Source organism: Artemia franciscana, chromosome 10 (genome assembly GCF_032884065.1).
Source record: "Artemia franciscana chromosome 10, ASM3288406v1, whole genome shotgun sequence".
Lineage (NCBI taxonomy): Eukaryota > Metazoa > Arthropoda > Branchiopoda > Anostraca > Artemiidae > Artemia > Artemia franciscana.
The window spans coordinates 49,255,089-49,276,542 of NC_088872.1; the positions used below are offsets into that span (position 1 = coordinate 49,255,089).

General features: G+C 36.4%; 1 protein-coding gene across 6 annotated transcripts in view; it reads right to left on the reverse strand.

Moving 5' to 3' along the window:
- The window catches only part of LOC136032309 (RUN and FYVE domain-containing protein 1-like), a gene marked incomplete at its 3' end in the record, with an annotated part of 94,848 nt that overhangs the window by 66,898 nt on the left and 6,496 nt on the right, over window positions 1–21,454 (reverse strand). For 4 of the 6 annotated variants that reach the window (XM_065712598.1, XM_065712599.1, XM_065712600.1 and 1 more), the window contains 2 exon segments: window positions 4,846–5,021; window positions 13,684–13,810. In XM_065712598.1, coding sequence (XP_065568670.1) covers window positions 4,846–5,021; window positions 13,684–13,714 — 207 coding nt within the window. 6 annotated transcript variants of the gene reach the window in all.

Genomic DNA, 21,454 nt, shown 5'->3' on the forward strand with positions numbered 1-21,454 from the left:
CTAAACAAAAAGGAATTAGCCGACGAGAGAGAACAAAACAGAAAGAGAAAAATCTCAAAATGAAGAACAAAAGAACAGGTCTACGGCTGATAGAAGGAAAAGAAAAGAAGAGCTAAACGACGGATATTTTGCCTGTATAAAACTACGTGTCTAGAGAACAAAGCGTGTCTAGAAAATGAGAGAATAACCTAAACAAAAAGGAATAAGCCGACGAGAGAGAACAAAACAGAAAGAGAAAAATCTCAAAATGAAGAACAAAAGAACACATCTACGGCTGATAGAAAGAAAAGAAAAGACGAACTAAACAACGGATATTTTGCCTGTATAAAACTACGAGTCTAGAGAAATGAGAAAATAAACCTAAACAAAAAGGAATAAGCCGACGAGAGAGAACAAAACAGAAAGAGAAAAATCTCAAAATGAAGAACATAAGAACAGGTCTACGGCTGATAGAAGGAAAAGAAAAAACGAACTAAACGACGGATATTTTGCCTGTATAAAACTACGCGTCTAGAAAACAAAGAGTGTCTAGAGAAATGAGACAATAAACCTAAACAACAAGAGCTAAGAGCTCATATGGCACTTGTGACGAGGCGAGAAGAGCTAAGAGCCAAGAGATCATATGGTATGAGCTCTAACAAAATTCTATGAATCAATAGATTGATTTAAAAAGGAAAATAAGAGGCTTAATGCCGGTCAAGATTTAAAATAAGAGCTCTGAGTCACAAAGTCCTTCTAAATATCAAAATTTATTAAGATCCGATCACCCACTCGTAAGTCATAAATACCTAATTTTTTCTAATTTTTCCTCTCCCTTTTGCCCCCCAGATGGTCGAATCTGGGAAAACGACTTTATCAAGTCAAATTGTGCAGCAGCCTGACATGCCTACCAATTTTCATCGCCCTAGCACGTCCAGAAGCACCGAACTCGCCAAATCACTGAACCCCTCCCCCAACTCCCCCAAAGAGAGCGAATCCAGTACGATTCTGTCAATCACGTATAAAGGACATTTGTTTATTCTATCCACCAAGCTTCATCCCGATTCCTCCACTCCATTGTTTTTCCAAGATTTCCCCCTCCAACTCCCCCCAATGTCAAAATATCTGGTCGGGATTTGAAATAAGAGCTCTGAGACATGAATTCCTTCTAAAAATCAAATTTCATTACGATCCGATCATCTATTCGTAAGATAAAAATACCCAATTTTCATGTTTTCCAAGAATTCCGGTTTCCCCCTCCAACTCCCCCAAATGTCACAGGATCTGGTCGGAATTTGAAATTAGAACTTTAAAGCACAAGATCCTTCTAAATATCAAATTTCATTAAGATCTGGTCACCCTTTCGTAAGTTACAAATACCTCAATTTTCAAAATACCCCCCCCCCCAATTCTACCAAAGAGAGCAGATCCGGTCCAGTTATGTCAGTCACGTATCTTAGACAGGTTTCTATTCCCATCCAGTTTCATCCTGATCTCACCGCTTTAAGTATTTTCTAAGATTTCCGGTCCCCTCAACTGCCCCCCCCCCAATTACGCTTGATCCGGTTGAGATTTAAAATAAGATATCTGAGTTACAAGTCCTTCTAAATATGAAGTTTCATGAAGATCCGATCACTCCTTCGTAAGTTAAAAATACGTCATTTTTTCTTATTTTTCAGAATTACCCCCCCCCCCCCCAAATTGAGCGGATCCGTTCCAATTATGTAAATCACGTATGCAAGACTTCTGCTTATTTTTCCAACCAAGTTTCATCCCAATCCCTCCAATCTAAGCGTTTTCCATCATTTTAGGTTTCCCCACCCCAAACTTCCCCCAATGTCACCAGATCCAGTCAGGATTTAAAATAAGAGCTTTGAGACACGATATCCTTCTAAATATCAAATTTCATGGAGATCCAATCACCCGTTCGTAAGTTAAAAATACCTCATTTTTTCTATTTTTTCAGAATTAACACCCCCCCCCCCAACTACCCCAAAGAGAGCAGATCCGTTCTGGTTATAAAATAAGAGCTCTAAGACACGATATCCTTCTAAACATCAAATTTCATTGAGATCCAATCACCCGTTCGTAAGCTGAAAATACCTCATTTTTTCTAATTTTTAAGAATTACCCCCCCCAACTACCCCAAAGAGAGCGAATCAGTTCCGATTATGTCAATCATGTATCTGGGACTTGCGCTTATTTTTCCCATCAAGTTTCATCCCGATCCCTCCACTCTAAGTGTTTTCCAAGATTTTAGGTTTCCCCCCCTCCAACTCCCCCCAATGTCATCAGATCCGGTCGGGATTTAAAATAAGAGCTCTGAGACACAATATCATTCCAAACATCAAATTTCATTAAGATCCTATCACCCGCTCATAAGTTAAAAATACTTCATTTTTTCTATTTTTTCCGAATTAACCGGCCCCCCACTCTCCCCCCCCCCAGATGTTCGAATCGGGAAAACGACTATTTCTAATTTAATCTGGTCCGGTCCCTGATACGCTAGCCAAATTTCATCGTCCTAGCTTACCTGGAAGTACCTAAAGTAGCAAAACCGGGACTTTAGGTTTCCCCCCTCCAACTCCCCTCAATGTCATCAGATCCGGTCGGGATTTAAAATAAGAGTTCTGAGACACAATATCATTCCAAATATCAAATTTCATTAAGATCCAATCACCCACTCATTAGTTAAAAATACTTCATTTTTTCTATTTTTGCGAATTAACCGGCCCCCTACTCCCCCCCCAGATGGTCAAATCCGGAAAACGACTATTTCTAATTTAATCTGGTCCGGTCCCTGATACGCTTGCCAAATTTCATCGTCCTAGCTTACCTGGAAGTGCCTAAAGTAGCAAAACCGGGACCGACAGACAGACCGACAGACAGACCGACAGAATTGGCGATTGCTATATGTCACTTGGTTAATACCAAGTGCCATAAAAAGGAATAAGCCGACGAGAGAGAACAAAACAGAAAGAGAAAAATCTTAAAATGAAGAACAAAAGAACAGGTCTATGACTGACAGAAGGAAAAGAAAGATGAACTAAACGACAGATATTTTTCCTGTATAAAAATGGCTGTCTAGAGAACAAAGGGTGTCTAGAGAAATGAGAGAATAAACCTAAACAATAAGCAATAAGCCGACGAGAGAGAACAAAACAGGAAGAAAGAAATTTCAAAATGAGAAACAAAAGAACAGGTCTACGGCTGATAGAAGGAAAAGAAAAGACGAACTAAACGGCGGATATTTTACCTGTATAAAAATGGCTGTCTAGAGAACAAAGGGTGTCTAGAGAAATGAGAGAATAAACCTAAACAATAAGCAATAAGCCGACGAGAGAGAACAAAACAAAGAGAGAAAAATCTCAGAATGAACAACAAATCAACGGGTCTACGGCCAGTGGAAGGAAAGCAAAAGACGAACTAAACGGCAGATATTTCACCCGTATAAAACTAAACATCTACAGAACAAAGGCCTAACATTTCCTGGAAACATGGGGACAAATGTGTCACTCTAGATGAGCTTCTCCAATGGCGTCCCTGAGAATGTTTTTCGATAATATCTCCAAAAGTGCCCAATCTTAAACTGTTTTGTTCAATTACAATCATCATAATAGCTTTAAGTCTGTCTCCTCTGATGTAACAGGTTTTCCCAAATCTTCAAAGAAAATATATCGTAAGTCGGGTATCAAAAGGACGTATCTCCATAATTGTAAATTTTCAAAAAAAATTTTTATCTCCCCTCCGATAACCATGAAACAAAAATAGATCGATATGTAAATCAATACATATTAATCTGTTTTTGTTTTACGATTATCAAAAGGGAAATAAAAAAGTTTTTAGTTTTTTTTTTTGCTCTTCCGAAAATTTACAATTAAATTAATTATAATTCAAATTTACAAATTTACAATTAAATTAATTACAATTAAAACTTAGATTCTTTTGATACCCGACTGACGATATATTATAACTTATTTTGAAGCAAACAGAATTCAGAAACTTGTAAAATCTATGCTTCTTAAAAAAAAAAAAAAAAAAAAAAAAAAACTTAGGAAGGACTAAGTCAATATAGGTTGAACAGCAATGTGCTTCTAGGAAGTATTTTTTAGCCTTAGCGTTTTTTTTGGGTGGGGGGGGGGGTTATGTATCATATCATATCACAGGGGAGAGAGGTATACGAATATACAAAAAACGATAATTGATATCTCCTAGTTTTCCTAGGAAACTCTTAAGGGGAAGACGCTCAAACGTAGGGCAATTCTACATATTCTTAAACCTTCTATTCTCTTCTGAGGAATTGACTAAATTCATGCTGTTTTTAGGGTCAATAATAGTGAAAATACTGACCTACTGACAAACATGAAATCTTTTATGGAGGGGCGTCTTTCTCTGAGAATTAAGATACCATCGACTATAAGTCCGGACTTGAAAAAGGCAAACTGAAATCTTACACTACATCTCCGTTCCATAGTTATAAAGTAGTTCACATTACCTATCAAAACCACGTTCATTAGTCTTAAAGAAACCTCAGGACTGGCAGCATGATAAAATATTTTGATAAATGAACTGTTTCCTAAGTTAAGGGCTTTATTTTTAAAAAATATAATAGGAATAAAAATGGCGTCTTCCTTTGAGAATTTAAGATACCGTAGATTGTAAGTTTAAACTTCTCCATTGAATACTTCTAGGGTAGGTCACATTGCCTAGCAAAATTTGATTACTTAGATTTAAAGAAAGATCAGAACTGGCTGTGTGATAAAATATTTTGGTAAATTAACAGTTTCCTAGGTTAAGGGGCTTAATAAAGAAAAAAACACTTGACAACTAATAACAAGAAACTTAGTACACAATAAATGAACTTACTTTTCTAGGCCGTAAGCCATGTTTCAAAATGTGTTCAAGGACAAGAAAGAAATGGCGGAGGGGAGCATGCTCCTCGTCTAAGGTTTTTCCGGATGGGAATGCATCCAAAAGCTGCCTAACTACAAGTCGAAAGACGTGAACTAAATTGGTTCGTTCAACTTGGACTGGATCGGGTTCTGAAACATAATGAAAATATTAATCAAAGCAAGTTAATAGCTGCCAAAACGTTTAGGAGGTTCACCACCACCCTTACCACGATTCGTACGAAGGACCCTAGCACCCCAAGAATCCTTGAAAAAATTTTGAAAAAAATTATTTACTAAAATATTTGTAATCCCAAGTTTAGTCCCTACCTTATTAAAACCCGCTCTAATTTTCAAAAGACCTTAGGAAACTATAAACCCCAAATACCATTATTTAAATCTTTTTTCTTTGCAGGCAGAAGAAAAGAGAAAAACAAAACTCTCTTCTTAGAAGAGATAAAAACAATAGAATATCAAAGAGGCCCAACTCAAAATGTAACTTCAATTCTGGAAAACATTATAACGATCTAAATCATATTGGATTTCTTATGCAAATTTTTCCATAGCTAGAATAGTAATATAAGGTCTTTGGCATTTCCAATAATGACGATCATTCGTTTTTCATTCTCATCAGTATAATTTTGGAACAGCTATGAAATTTTCAATATCTTTTGCAGTTTTAGAACTCAGCTCTGAACATTAGCTATTCAACGCAACATTTAGCTTCTGTAAAATATATATAAAAAGCAAAAAAACATTTGAATCTGTGAAAAAATTGTAGCCAAAGCGAAAAGAAATTAAAACCCATATTTTTAAAAGAAACACAACGCAGCATTGCAGAAATGTATACAAGGCACATCAAAAATCTTTTCTTTTGTTTTTAATAAGGCTAATAAATAGAAGCGTAGAAGATGAAAAGTAAAGGGTATTTAACAGAGTATTCCAGGAGACAGAGTTTCCCAGGAGAGACACGTAGAACGTTGTTTTAAGGACATTTCTAATGAATCTAGTACCTGATCTGATAACTCACTGACCATTTAAAAGAAGCAGAGTACAAAATTTGGTTTTAAGTTTCATAGCAGACCTTACAGGTAAGATGAACACTAAAGTTAAAGTAATAATTTAACCCCTATCCAATCAAAAGTAGGCGCGCTTCTTATCGGCCACGCAAATGATTAACCGGTCACGTGGGTCATTTCAAAAAAAACTTGGAGGGGGGATAAATCATATGCAGTACCCTGAAATCACACTTTTCACTATATTCCTAGTTCAAAAGTTTTGTACAATTCCCTGAGATCTAGGGTAAAGTTTTGCCCTTGTTCCTCCCTCAAATAGCGTCCCTGCACCAACTTCAGCCTGCTAAAAGAAAAACGGCATGCAAAAGCGCAAAGCAGTGCACCTCCATCACTGTGTTGAATACCGTAAATCAACGGTTTGATTGCTGGCAGCGGTGGATAATGTGCTGATAGTTGTTCAACGGGAATTTCCGGTAGCTCTTTTAAACACAACCAATCGCCCTCAATTGAAACACGAAAATTGCACAAGTAAATTGTATCCTGAACACCAATCATTTTCCTTGACTGGAATATGACTGTTCTCTGAGGAAATCGATGGAACAATGTGCAAAACAAAGAGGGTGATGGGCGCATGTACGGGGCCATGGAAACGACTGTCGTTGTTAATTATTCACAGAAAGTCAAATGAATGATTCTATGAATAAAAGGGTCATGTAAGAACGGTAGCTTTCTTTAAAAAGTGAATAGTAAAAAAGTAATATTCTTCACTTGCACATTTGTATACAAAGGGGGAGGGGGGATGTTAACGAGAAATGTTTAAAGACTTCCCAGGAACAATTTGGAAAAGGCAAATCATAACAAATAAATAGGTGGGTGTTAGAGCCTTAAAATAAAATAAAAAACAAGTTTTTTCAAATGAAAGTAAGAAGCAACATTAAAACTTAAAACGAACAGAAATTATTACATGTACGAGAGGCATCATCCCTTCGTCATTACCTCACTCTAGAAGCTAAAGTTCGAATTTTTCTTTTCCTTCGTTTTTTCTTTTCCTTCTATCAGCCGTAGACCTGTTCTTATGTTCTTCATTTTGAGATTTTTCTCTTTCTGTTTTGTTCTCTCTCGTCGGCTTATTCCTTTTTGTTTAGGTTTATTTTCTCATTTCTCTAGACACGTAGTTTTATACAGGCAAAATATCCGTTGTTTAGTTCGTCTTTTCTTTTCCTTCTATCAGCCGTAGACCTGTTCTTATGTTGACAGACATGTTCCGCTCTTTACGCTAAAGTTTTTTATTGCTTTAAAAAGTAGAGTTGCGAGAAAGAATCAAACTTTAGCGCAAGGAGCGGGGTGTCGAGGAGGAAAAGCCCCTTTCATATACGGAGTAATTTCTGTTCGTTTTAAGTTTTAATGTCGCTCCTTATTTTCATTTCAAAAAACTTGTTTTTTTTATTTAATTTCGGAAAGTTTGTGAATTAGTTGCCCTCCAATTTTTCGATTACTTAAAAAGGCAACTCGATCTTTTAATTTTTAACAAACGTTTTTATTAGTAAAAAATATACGTAACTCAAGAATTAGCTTACGTAACAAACTTTTATATTCTTATATTTTTGATTATATATATGAGGAGGTTGGTCCCCTCGTTAATACCTCGCTCTTCACACTAAATCTTGTTCTGTCCCAATTCTTTAAGCATGACCCCTGAATCAGAAAGGCCGTAGAATAAATAGTTGAAATTACTTAAAAATTTTTTAGCATAAAGAGCGAAGTATTTATCTCCTCCTAAACACCTCGCTCTTTATGCTAAAGTATTTTTAGAACCCCTCATATGCGTAATAATCCCTGTTCGTTTTAAGTTTTAATGCTTCTCCTTACTTTCAATTGAAAAAACTTTTTCATGTTTATATTTTCATTGTTTTTTTTTAATAGTAATGCTAGAAAATCCTGCGCCCTTTTCATTGAATTTCTCTTCCCCCATGAAATATTCCTCCAAGGAAAGATCCTCCCATATAGCCCCCTCCCATGAACCCCACACCCAAACCAAAAAAAATCCCCCTGATAACGTCGGTACACTTCCCAGTAACCATTACTGTATGTAAACATTGGTCAAAGTTTGTAACTTGCAGCCCCTCCCCCAGGAACTGTGGGGGCTAAGTCATCCCCAAAGACATAGTTATTATGGTTTTCGACTATGCGGAACAAAATGGCTATCTCAAAATTTTGATCCGTTGACTTTGGGAAAAAAATGAGCGTGGGAGGGGGCCTAGGTGCCCTCCAATTTTTTCGGTCACTTAAAAAGGGCACTAGAACTTTTCATTTCCGTTGGAATGAGCCCTCTTGCAACAGTCTAGGACCACTTGGTCGATACGATGACCCCTGGGGGAAAAAAACAAAAAAACAAACAAACAAATAAACACGTACCCGTGATTTGTCTTCTGGCAAAAAATACGAAATTCCACATTTTTGTAGATTGGACCTTGAAATTTTTTCTATAGGGTTCTCTGATACGCTGAATGCGATGGTTTGATTTTCGTTAAGATCCTATGACTTTTAGGGGGTGTTACCCCCTATTTTCCAAAATAAGGCAAATTTTCTCAGGCTCGTAACTTTTGATGACAAAGACTAAATTTGATGAAACGTATATATTTAAAATCAGCATAAAAATCCGATACTTTTGATATATCCTTTAGCATCGAAATTCCGTTGTTTTTAGAGTTTCGTTTACTATTGAGCCGGGTCGCTCCTTACTACAGTTCGTTACCACGAACTGTTTGAGAACCCCTGAATAACAAAGGCCGTTTAATTTCAATAAATGACTCTTTTGAAAGCATCAAAATAGCTTTAGTCGTACTGACGAGGAGGTGAACCCCCTCATTTACGTAATAATTTATTAGTTTCAAGTTTTAATGTTGCTCTTTGCTTTCAGTTGAAAAAAACTTGTTTTTTAATTTAATCTCTGATTGTTTATTTACAAAAGGCTGGAAAACCCGGCGCCTCCTTCATGGGAAATTTCCTTCCCATATGAAAATTTCCTTCATGGAAAAATCCACCCTGAAACTGTCACTATAACATATATACTACATGTAAACGATGGGCAAAGTTCACAACGTTTAGCCCTGTCCCCGGGGAGTATGGGGGATTAAATCATCCTAGAATACATAGTTTAGATTTTTCGACCATACTGAACAAAATGACTATCTCAAAATTTCGATTGGATGACTTTAGGAAAAAATTAGCGTGGAAGGGGGCTTAGATGCCCTCCAATTTTTGGTCACTTAAAAGGGCAAAGTAACTTTTAATTTTCGTTCTAATGAACTCTTTTGCGATATTCTAGGAGAACTAGGTCGATACAGTCATTCCTAGGGGGAAAAATCATAATAAACACGCATCATTGATCTTTCTTTTGGCAAAAAATACAAAATTCCACATTTTTGCAGATAGAAGCTTGAAACTTCCACAACAGGGTTTTCTTATACACTGAACCTGATGTTGTGACTTTTCATTGAAATTCCATGACTCTTAGGGGGTATGTCCCCCTTTTTCAAAAATAAGGCAATTTTTCTCAGGCTCGTAACTTTTGATTGGTAAGACTAAACTTGATGAAACTTATATATTTGAAATCAGCATAAAATCCGATTCTTTTGATGTATTTATTGGTATCAAAATTCCGTTTATTAAAGCTTCGGTTACTATTGAGCCTGGTCACTCCTTACTTACAGTTCGTTACCATGAACTGTTTGATATATTTTTTCCAAAGTATTAGATGCCCTATGAGAGCCCTCCCCTCTCTCTCTCTCTCAACAGACGTTTCCACCAGGTGCATCTTTGGAAGAACAACCATTAAGAGTTGAAGAAAAAACATAATAGTGGAATATGACAGTTAGTTACTTACAAAATAAAAACAAGACAAACAAGAAAGAATTACTAGATAGACGAAGAACCTAATGAGCACCCCCTCCTAGATCTGATATAGAAGGGCTGAAACAAAAGAAGTATAGAACCCATAAGATTGGTAAGGATGAAGACAAGCATAAAAAACAAACAAGCGTAGTTTACTCAAACACAAAAACAAATATGAAAAAAAATGTCATTCTCCTTCGCTGCTTTTCCCTATGAAATTCATTTATACTCTTGTATCCATTAAATATTTAAAAACCCAAGGGAGAAAATTTGTTTGAGCTTGAGGTTGCCTGAACATAATGTTCCTGCCAAAAAGTACGTCTATTTATTTTTTTCAAATTATACTACTTAATGTTAAAAGTAAAAGAGCTACATATTATAAGTACTGCTAAGTTAATATTGTTTCGTGTTTTCAGGGGGGTAGCCCAGATGTACTCTAGGTAGCAATACCTTTCAGCAAAGTGTCGTAGTAACTGTTAAACTGAAATGGTTGTTGTACCCCAAGTTGGGTACTATCCCAATTCCATTTATGGAGGTACAGTGAAAACTAAATAGCTCCATGCATACACCTTAGTAGAAAGGTGTGCATGCTACACCTTTTTGACACAAGAATCATACAAGGACAGATAATTTTCATGGACAGGTGCAACAGAGTCCTGTGACAAGACACCCTTTATTCCTCAACCTTATGCATACGAAAATGTTCATTCTTTTCGAATCAAGACCATACAAAGATCATTTGAGGAATGTCAATTTTAATTTTAAAATTTTCTGATAGGAATTATTCCCAGGATATTCTTCTCACTCAATTGGACTATCTGTCTTGGCTTTTTCTACAATTAGCCGCGACTTGATGCCCACAACTATTCCATTTTAATTTAAACTCCCACTTATGCTACACCTCTCATGTCACTCCACAATGATGAAGTAGAGTCAAGTATCCAAGCCAAACATACAAAATATCCAAGCCAAAAAAAAATTTGGCTACAACCCTTTTTGTTCAAGCTCCTATAAGTTAAAATGTAATATCCCATTAATTTAACTCCACTAAAAGCATTTAACCCACAAATAAAGAAATCACAAACTTCTTGTTTCATGTTTAATTATTTCACTTCACAATGTGTAACATACCCATACTCAAGCTTTAAAGATAGTTAAACCTACAAGGAACAGTTCAATAGGCTATAATATCTTAATGTTTAATATTTCTAGGATACGAAGTAAAATTTAGGTAACTTTAGCTTTAGCCCCCTTGATCAACAGATATTTCGGACATACAACAAGCGACAATGTGTTTGTTGACCAGTCAGCTTTGTCAGTCTTATGCAAGGTTTGATGGTGATTAAATAAAAAAGAACAAGTTTTTTCAACTGAAAGCAAGGAGCAATATTAAAACTTAAAACGAACAGAAATTACTATGCAGACGAGGTGTTGCCCCCTCAACACCTCGCTCTTTACGCTAAAATTTGTAAGTACTCTTAAAAAAGTTTTTTATTGCTTTAATTGAACGGCCGTTGTGTTTCAGGAGTCGTTCTTAAAGAATTGAGACAAAATTTGAACTTTAGCATAAAGAGCAAGGTGCTGCGGAGGGGGCAACACCCCTCATATGCGTAATAGTTTCTGTTCGTCTGAAGTTTTAATTTTACTTTCAGTTGAATTTTTTTTAATTTAATTTCTGATAGTTTTTTAAATTATACCAGGAAATCTGGCTCCACTTCCAAGGAAAAATACCCCTCCCCGGAAATATCCTCTATACAATTCAATCCCGGAAAAATTTACCCAGGACAATTACCCTTAACATCTCCTCGCGTAAAATGTAGTCGACAAAAAGAAAGTAAAACATCAAAAGAATTTCGTATAGGAATTCTGGCGAATTTCCCCAACCAAACAATTTCCCCAGAAAAATTCACCCCCTAGATACTTCCCTCCCCGTGGAAAATTCTCCCCTGGAAATTCCCCTAGCAGAAAATTCGTCCTTCTAATCTGAAAAATGTATGCATACTTCTAATAGCAAATACTATGTGTAAACAATGGGAAAATTGTATAGCTTAAACACCTTTCCCCAAGGGCTGTGGGGGCTCATGTTATCTCCAAATGTATTATTATTGGGTCATTTTAAGACATGAGAAAAAGTTGTAAAATTTCTAAGTTAACAAAAAATAAAAAAAAACGTGTAAGTCATAAAGAAATTCAATGTTAAAAAAAATAAGTACAAAAAAGGGACCAAAAGTTGGGGGAGGGGCATTAGGTTCCTTGGGGGTGGGACATGGATGATCATGGATTTTTCGCTTTTTGATTCATTAGAATTCGGTTCGTATAATAAAATGTGTCCAATTTACTTTACCCAAGCACGAGTCAAGACCACTTTGATTCAATCTCAAATAAAAAATTTATTCATGTAGTTAAATCGTCAAAACACATATATTAATTTTCTTTGTTAATCATGTCCACACAGGTATATGAAAATGGCTGGATTATGTTAATGATATATCTCTTATAGTAAAGTCATAGTCCAATCTTTACAGCCTCAGGGGTCTTAACTCCAGAGTATTGCCACACTCACTGTTGTTTACCTCCTAAGCCTTAATACTTCTTTCACTGCTGAAGAAATTGGGACATACTCTTTACTTAGTTTTAGTATTGATACGACAATGTCGGTCCATGGCAAGAAAATCAACCTTTTGAATTGAGAGAGATGCACTTTTTTTGCATATGACCCGAAATTGATAATGACGGCGCAAAAACAAGTTAAATCCTGGTTTACTTCAAAAACAACCCAAATCCTGTTCCATTATATAAACAAGCTGGAGGTATATGGCGGACCCTCTATGCTCCCCTTGTTTCCCGTACCAACTTTGGTAGAGAAGCCTATTACATCTTTTTGAATCAGGTTCACGTTTTAATTTTTGATCAAAGGATCTTCAAATATCCGCCCACTTCCCTTTCCAACCATTTCTCCGAAACATTTATCATTTTCCAAAAGTTTGCATTTATGGCCGAACATTTATCCAAAAGTCACACTTTACTTTTACTTACTTTCGACAGGAACCGGATGAAAGACTGTCCTGCTCGGAACGGCACCAACGGACTTGGGAATGGCTCGGGAACTTGTCGGACCAGGCCTAACCCTGACATGGCCCTTGTCGGTCACAGCGAACGACATAGTAGTGTTATTCTGCAGCTAATATTCAATAACCATTAGTTTTTCATGATAATTTTAATTACCAAGTTCTTCTCCAGACCCTTCGCACCCCATAAGGCAGCCCATTACAGAGGTTGTTGTCCATAAATTTGGATCCTACACCATGCCGCAGTTGTTTACCTATAGAGAATTCTTCCACGATGGCTTTCTGCTTCACCTTACAATTTAACCCATTGCTGGGAGAAAGTTTATAGGTCACGAAACCAGTGGACAAAGTTGAGTGTACATTCTTCTTCCTCCACCTGTAATGGCGGCCCCGGGCGAAGTTGTGCCCCAATTTCAGTTTTGGGCCCGCATTGTTTGAAGCACCTTGTTTATAGTAGAATAGTGCAAGAAGAGCGGAGGACCAAAGTTGGCCCATGGACGCTTCACACTCTTCTCCATGTTATAGTTTTTTCTTTTGCAGGAAGATCTGCCTTGCACAGAGGTAGGCGTATTGCACTTAATTCAAAGCGAGGCACAAAACAGTTTTTAATTTTTATGAGTGAAATCATAGAGTTGGCCAGTAAACCCTTCTAGGTCCACGATAATGCCACTTTGTTTCCTTAAATCTCCACCTTTCTTAATCCTATCCCTCTTGAAATATCGTGCCTTCCTTTATATTACTTGGTGTCGTAATCTCTTCTAACTTAAAGTTACATATAAACATTAAACAAATGGTAGAAGCAATAAAAGCGGAATTCTATGACATTGGATATCTTACCCAGGTGGCTTCCATCCAGCATTGACATCATCTTTACAAAATGCCAATCTATGTGAAAAATACTGAGATTTTAGTCATTTCATTAGATTATCTTGACGCTCAGGAATTCTTGACATCAATGAGAAAACTATAAGAAAATATGTTTTTTTCTAATGTGTAAAAATAATGGTAATCAATAAATAAGCAGTGAATATGGTAACCATTGGTCCTGTAAAACACAGGACAGTCTCAGATTCTACAGCCTGTCCTGGAAAGTCTTGTTATACTATTTGGCAATTAGGAAGGAACTATTTGGTAATTTAGGAACAAAAAGTCTTGAAGTTATACTATTAGGCAATTAGGAGTTAGGAAGGAATTATTCGGTGATTTAGGAACAAAAATGAGATCGTCTGGCATTGCTCCTCTGCAAAGTCTTAAAGTTGTACTATTCGGTAATTAGGAACTATGAAGGAACTATTTGGTAATTTAGGAACAAAAATGGGATCGTCTGGCAATGCTTCCTTTGCAGATACTCGACATACAGATTTTCGATACTTTTAATTTGATTGGTTACCTTAGAATTTTCAATCTATATCAACTTTGTCCCTTTTGGATCCAAATTGTAGTTAAATAACGCAAAAAAAAACATTCACCCAGCCTTACCGAACCATTTAAAAGACTTGAATACCATTTGTAATTCAGAATTTTTTCAAGCCATTTGCAATTTAGTGCAATCCGTTGGCATTGATGATGGGTAAAAAAAAACATTTTCAATTGACGAATTAGTAGTAATTTAAGTATTAGTTCTGTTTGCAATAGACAGGAATTTATTGAAAAGGAAGAAAGCACGGCTAAAAATTTGTTGCCTATCACACCTATGAGACTAAATTGATTGCTTTAAAATGAAATTAGTTCCTGGATATATAGATTTCAAGGCACAATATATAGATTTTCGATACTTTTAAATTAATTGGCTACCTCAGAATTTTCAATCTATGGCAACTTTTTCCCCTTTGAATCGAAATTGTAGTTGATGCCATTAAATAACGCAAAAAAAAAACAATTTCCCTTATCACAGTCTTTTTGGCTACTTAAGAAGTTCTTAACACTAGAACTTTCAACTTCTCCCTGAATGAACCCATTTTTCCAGGGCTATTGGTTTGATACAGTCATCCTTGGTAAAAAAAAAGAATAAGCAAATAAACACATATTCACGTTCTTTCTTCTGAAAAAAAAGCAAAATTCCATATTTTGTAGATAAAAATTTGAATCCTATGCAAAAGGATTTTCTGATGCACTTGCTTTAATGATGTGATGCGCTAAGATAAGGATAAAACACTTTACAAAAAAAAGAAGAAGAAACTAAGTTTTTTTGATTAAAGTTAATGTTTTAGCTCTACAGAATTTTTGCTTTCTGTTTTTATAAACAATAACTCAATAGGATGAAAAAATACCAAAAGTATTAGGTATGAAATGTTGAACGAAATTCATTGTACAACATTTCTAAACACTATCCGTTGAAGAATATCTTCAAAATATCCACGTTAAAAGACGTTGATAAATTGAAATAAAAACAAGCTTTCTCAACTGAATTAAGGGGCAACATTAAAACTTGAAAAGAACATATATCATTCTGTACGTGAGGTGGACTGGTCTCACATCAATTCATGGCTCTTTATGCCACAGTTTGACTGTTTTCCAAATTATTTGAGAACGACTGTTCTTCTGATACTGCTCTTATAATATTGTCAAACATCCAAAACAAAGTCAAAAGCAGAATGAATAAACATTTATCAATCAATAATCACACTGGGAAATGTCGATTAAAAAGTTGATACTAAGGATTAAGAATTCAGTCTGTAAAAACCACTGATACTATAATCCAGATGATAAAAAACAAAATATTTATTACAAAAATTATTTCAAAAAATCAGTATCACAAGCCCTGAACGGTCGAATTCGAATTTCTGAATCAAAAATATCATTAACAAGAGCTAAGAGCTCATATGGCACTTGTGACGAGGTCGGAAGAGCCAAGAGCTCATATGGTATGAGCTCTAGGAAAGTTCTAAGAATCAAAAAATTGCTTTAGAAGGAAACTCAGAGGCTTAATACCGGTCGGAATTTAAAATAAGAGCTCTGAGTCACGAGGTCCTTCTAAATATCAAAATTCATTAAGATCCAATCACCCACTCGTAAGTTAAAAATACCTCAATTTTTCTAATTTTTCCTCTCCAGAATGTTCGAATCGGGGAAAACGACTTTATCAAGTCAATTTGTACAGCTCCCTGGCACGCCTACCAATTTTCATCGTCCAAGCACGTCCAGAAGCACCAAACTCGCCAAAGCACTGAATCCCACCATCTAACTCCCCCAAAGAGAGCGGATCTAGTCCGGTTACGTCAGTCACGTATCTAAAACATTTTCCAGGATTTCTGGTTTCCCCCTCTAGCTCCCCCCAATATCAACAGATCTGGTTGGGATTTGAAATAAGAGCTCCGAGACATGAGTTCCTTCTAAATATAAAATTTCATTACGATCCGGTCACCCGTTCTTAAATTAAAAATACCTCAATTTTTCTAACTTTTCCAAATTAACAACCTCCAGCTCCATCACAGAGAACGGATCCGTACCAATTATGTCAATCTCGTATCTATAACTTGTGCTTATTCTTCCCATCAAGTTTCATCCCGATATCTCCACTCAAAGCGTTTTCCAAGATTTCCGGTTTCCAAAATTTCTGTTTCTCCCTCCAGCCCTCTATATCCCCCGATCCGATTCGAATTGAAAATGGAGCATCTGAGACATAAAATCCTTCTATATATCAACTTTCTTTGAAATCCGATCACCCATTCGCAGGATACCCTCGATTTCACGTTTTCCGAGAATTCCGGCTTCCCCCTTCAACTCCCTTCAATGTCACCGGATCTGGTCGGGATTTAAAATGAGAGTTTTAAAGCACAAGATCCTTCTAGATATCAAATTTCATTAAGATCTGATGACCTGTTCGTAAGTTACAAATACCTCATTTTTCTAATTTTTCCAAATTATTCCCCCCCCCCCCCCACAACTCCACCAAAGAGAGCGGATCCGGTCCGGTTATGTCAGTCACCTATCTTGGACTTGTGCCTTTTCTTTCCACCAAGTTTCATCCTGATCTCTCCGCTTTAAGCGTTTTCCAAGATTTTCGGTCCCCCCCCCCCTAATGACACTGGACCCGGTCGGGATGAAAAATAAGAGATCCAAGTTTCGAGGTCCTTCTAAATATGAAATTTCCTTAAGCTACGATCACTCTTTCGCAGGTTAAAAATACCTCATTTTTTCTAATTTTTTAGAATTTACCTCCCCCCATTCCCCCAAAGAGAGCAGATCCGTTCCGGTTATGTCAATTCCGTATCTAGGACTTGTGCTTATTTTTCCCACCAAGTTTCATCCCGATCCTTCCACTCTAAGTATTTTCTAAGAGTTTAGGTTCCGCCCCCCCCCAATGTCCCCTTAACCGCATAAGGTTGAAATTTAATATAACAGCTCTGAGACATGATATCCTTCCAAACATCAAATTTCATCAAGATCCGATCACTTCTTCGTAAGTTAAAAATACCACACTTTTTTCTAATTTTTCAGAATTATCCCCCCCCCCAACTCTCCCAAACAGGGCAGATCCATTCTGGTTATGTCAATAGCGTATCTAGAACTTCTGCTTATTTTTCCCACCAAGTTTCATCCCAATCCCTCCACTCTAAGCGTTTTCCAAGATTTTAGGTTCCCCCCTCCAACTCCCCCCAGTGTTACCGGATCTGGTCAGGATTTAAAATAAGAGCTCTGAGACACGATATCCTTCCAAACTTCAAATTTCATTAAGATCCCATTACCTGTTCGTAAGTTAAAATACTTCATTTTTTCTATTTTTCCGAATTAGCTGGGCTCCCACTCCCCCCCCCCCAGATGGTCAAATCGGTTCTAATTTAATCTGGTCCGGTCCCTGATACGCCTGCCAAGTTTCATCGTCCTAGCTTGCCTGGAAGTGCCTGAAGTAGCAAAACCGGGACAGACAGATAGACAGACCGACAGACAGACAGACCGACAGAATTTGCGATCGCTATATGTCCCTTGGCTTATACCAAGTGCCATAAAAAACATAAAACTGGCAAAGAATGCCAAAATTAAAACGGATAACAAAATCAGCATGAATTATCATTTGTCAGTCAATAATTAAAATGGGAAATGTCATTAAAAAGTTAAAAACACTGGTATGACTAAAGTAATATATAAAGAAGTTAAAAGGGATACTAAACAAAAATGGGGGGACAAGCAAACAAATACAAAAGCCTGGGCAAAGCTACTATGCAAACAAAAGGAATATTTTGTTTATTGTTTCTGTAATTAAGGGGACAACAGATTGTTCATGTATGGAGGTAAAGCAGCGAATGGGGGACAAGATAAGAATGGGTTCAGGAACAGTTCGAGGCAGCCAGAATCTGGATGGGTAGTGAAGTTTGGGCATAAGGCTTTCCGTGCCAGGATTTGTTGTTGTTTTTTTGTTGTTGTTTTTTTTTGCAAAATGGAGGCACAACTGAACTCTCTAGCTTTTCTTAAAAGCAGAGAATATGGCACCTTGCCTTCTTTGAAAATTACTCGAAAGGCTCTTTTATGAAAGGCTTTAATTTTGTCTGATTTTTTACAGGAGATGCCATGGCCCAAAACTGGACAACCATATTCAAGATGCAGGTGGAAAAAGGAAGGATAAATCTTTAAGTATTGGGAAGGGGGCACTACATCAGAGGCATCGTAATAGCGCTGCCTAAGCAAAGAGCAATGTGGTCACAATTGCACAATGTATTATGTATTCGTTTCTATTTTATCTTTCTTTTTTTTTAGTTTGTTTGAAACCAGGGCGACTTGTATAGAAGAAATTGTTATAGAAAATTTGAAAGGGGCTGATTCGATTGGGAAATTGCAACGTCTAGTGTCCTTTTTAATAGTTGAGTGATTGCAGGGCAACCAGCCCCACTCCCATGCCCATTATTTCCCCAAATACATCCAATCAAAATTTTTAGCAATTTTGTTCAATGTAGTTGAAAGATCCGGTAATTATATCTTTGAAGATGACAACCCTCACAGCCCTCAGGGCAAGGGTTGTAAAATATGCCCCATGGGTATATACGATTTTGATGGAAAGGGTGGTCGTATAAACTTTGAAGGGGCTCATTGGATTGGAAACCTGAAGCACTAAAGCCCTTTTTAAAGGTCAAAGTGATCTGACAGCAAATAGCCCCCCCCCCCCGCCTATGACCTATTTCCTCAAAAATATCCTATGGAAATTTTGAGATAGCCATTTGTTCAAAAACAGTCTAAAGATGACATAACAAGAATTCTGGGGTTGACCAAACTCCCCATAGTCAGGGGGCAAGGGTTGTAAGTTATGCCCAAGGGGCATAAAGGTTTTTAAGGAAGGGGAGGTTGTGTGAACTTTAAAGAAAGCTCATTTGATTGGAAATTCTGGTTCCCTTTTACGAGTAAAGCCACCCTCCCTGACACCCTATTTTCCCCAAACACATCCAATCAGAATTTTAAGAGGGCTATTTTGTTCAGCATTGTTGAAAGGTCGAATAATTGGGGCAAAGGTACTGTTGATTCGACAGTTTTTGTATAAAAAAAAAAAAAAAAAAAAAAAAAAAAAAAAAAAAAAAAAAAACCTTTTTCTACTCCAGAAGATTTAATTTAGACTTTTGGTTTGAAAAGGGTTTCAGTATGTAGAAAAAATATTTACAAATCTAACTGTTTGATTATAAGTTTGAAGTTTTATCAGAAAAGGGTAAAAACTTCGATTTTCTTAAATTGGGGCGTTATCACCTACAAATTCTACAAAACAAAAAAGTTACCTGTTTTCGACATAAGTCGAAACCCAATTCGACACGTGTCGCAATATTTGGGGAAAGCTTGCAGGCGGATCCTGGTGGATTTGACATACCTATTCTTTTTACATTATTATTTCATTTCTCTTCAATGTTTTTAGATGTGTAAATGTATAAAATAATATTCAAATAATGGAAGCAGGGTGTACTTCAAACTTGGAGAGGGTGTACTTCCAATTTATTCACTAGTAAATGAATTAGGGTGTTGCGATCAACCAAGTCAAATGCTTAAAAATATGAACACAGGTCAAAGCAGCAGTTCCTGCTTTGAGGTCAAAGCAACAGGTCAAGGACAAGCAGCAGTTCCTCAGATGATGCAAAAATTTAGCGTTGTAAAATACAAAAATATTCTTTCTGAACCCCTCCCTGATTAGCACGGAATTCACTAAGAAACCTTGTTAGGACCACTCTTATATATAGTATTCAGTATGTGGTATTCATCATTAATTAATTGATTCCCTCAAAGGCGTTAGTTAATATGTAGATGATCTGCTGATCCTTGAAATATGTCATATAAATATCAAAAGTGACCCCCTCAAAATCTTTTATATGTTTTGGACAAAGATAAGAAAATACATATGAAAGTAAATTACACTGAGTCAAATATAATGACAATAAACTTCTTAATATTCTTGAAATCCACTCCCGTTTTCTTAGGCCCTATCCCGCCCAAAATGCCAGTGAAACATGTTAAACTCCTCGGTACCACAAATTTCTGATAATCTTAAGTAGGCCGTGCATGTTTCAAGGTTTTGGACTTTAGAGACAAAGAATAGTCAAAACTAAAATATTTAAAGTGAATTCAAATGGCAGAGTAATTTTGAAATGACCAAATCTTGATAACATTTTTACTGTGAATAACAAAGAGAACTTTGCTGGACCATTAAAGCTGAGAGGAAGTGGGCTATTCCAGATAGCGTTTATAGAGACACCTACATTACACTATTATAGAGAGCGTTCATAGAGAGACCTATATTACACTACTATATCACACATTACATTGTAGAGACCTAGGTCACGCGATTACACTCCATATGACTATTCAATTTCGTCCCTATAGTTGAGGCAGTTTTTTCAGTTTTTTGCTTCCACTATCTGAACACTGTTTTATTTGTTTACACATTAAACAAAGTTGAAGAGAAAAGAAGAGTTCTATCTTACATCGAAGACAAGACAAGATCTTTTATTGACAGAATTATATAATAAATAATTTTCTAAACTGAACAACAGGGAGCAAGGCTCGACGTGTCGGCCATAAAATAGAGGTAAGAAAATGCCGAGATAACAAAAAAAGAAAAAAACATACAAGATAGGAGATAACAAAGGAGGCCACCCCAGCGTGAGAACACCACAACAAAATTCATACTAGCATATATTATTCATCAATCCCAACATCCAAACAAAGAACTATTTTTGAAATATTTCAAAAAAAGTGTTTTTTCAAAGAAAATCGGCTCTTGAAACTTGGAGATATTTCTACTAAATTAAGTTTACTTACATTATGAGGCATCTGGCCACGATTGAGAATCTAGCTCTTTCTGATTTAATTGAGGGAAGGCAATACTTCTTGGAGCGGACGTGGTGGGCAGGAGAAATGGAAGTCTCTATTATACCCAAATCATAGAAATAATTTGTTGATATCATAATACCACATTGCTGTATGCAAGTCCTTCAGTTGTTTCAGATTCAATATTTTGGGAAAAATATATAAAGTTTGGATTTCCAATAGATTTTTTAACCTCACAGGGCGATGAACAAAAGTACCCAGAATTTTAGCTGCCTTAATTGTAATTACCTGAAGAGGTTGCAGATAGACCATAAATGTGCTAAAATGAATTATAGGGCAATAATTAAGATATGATTCAATAAAAGAATCG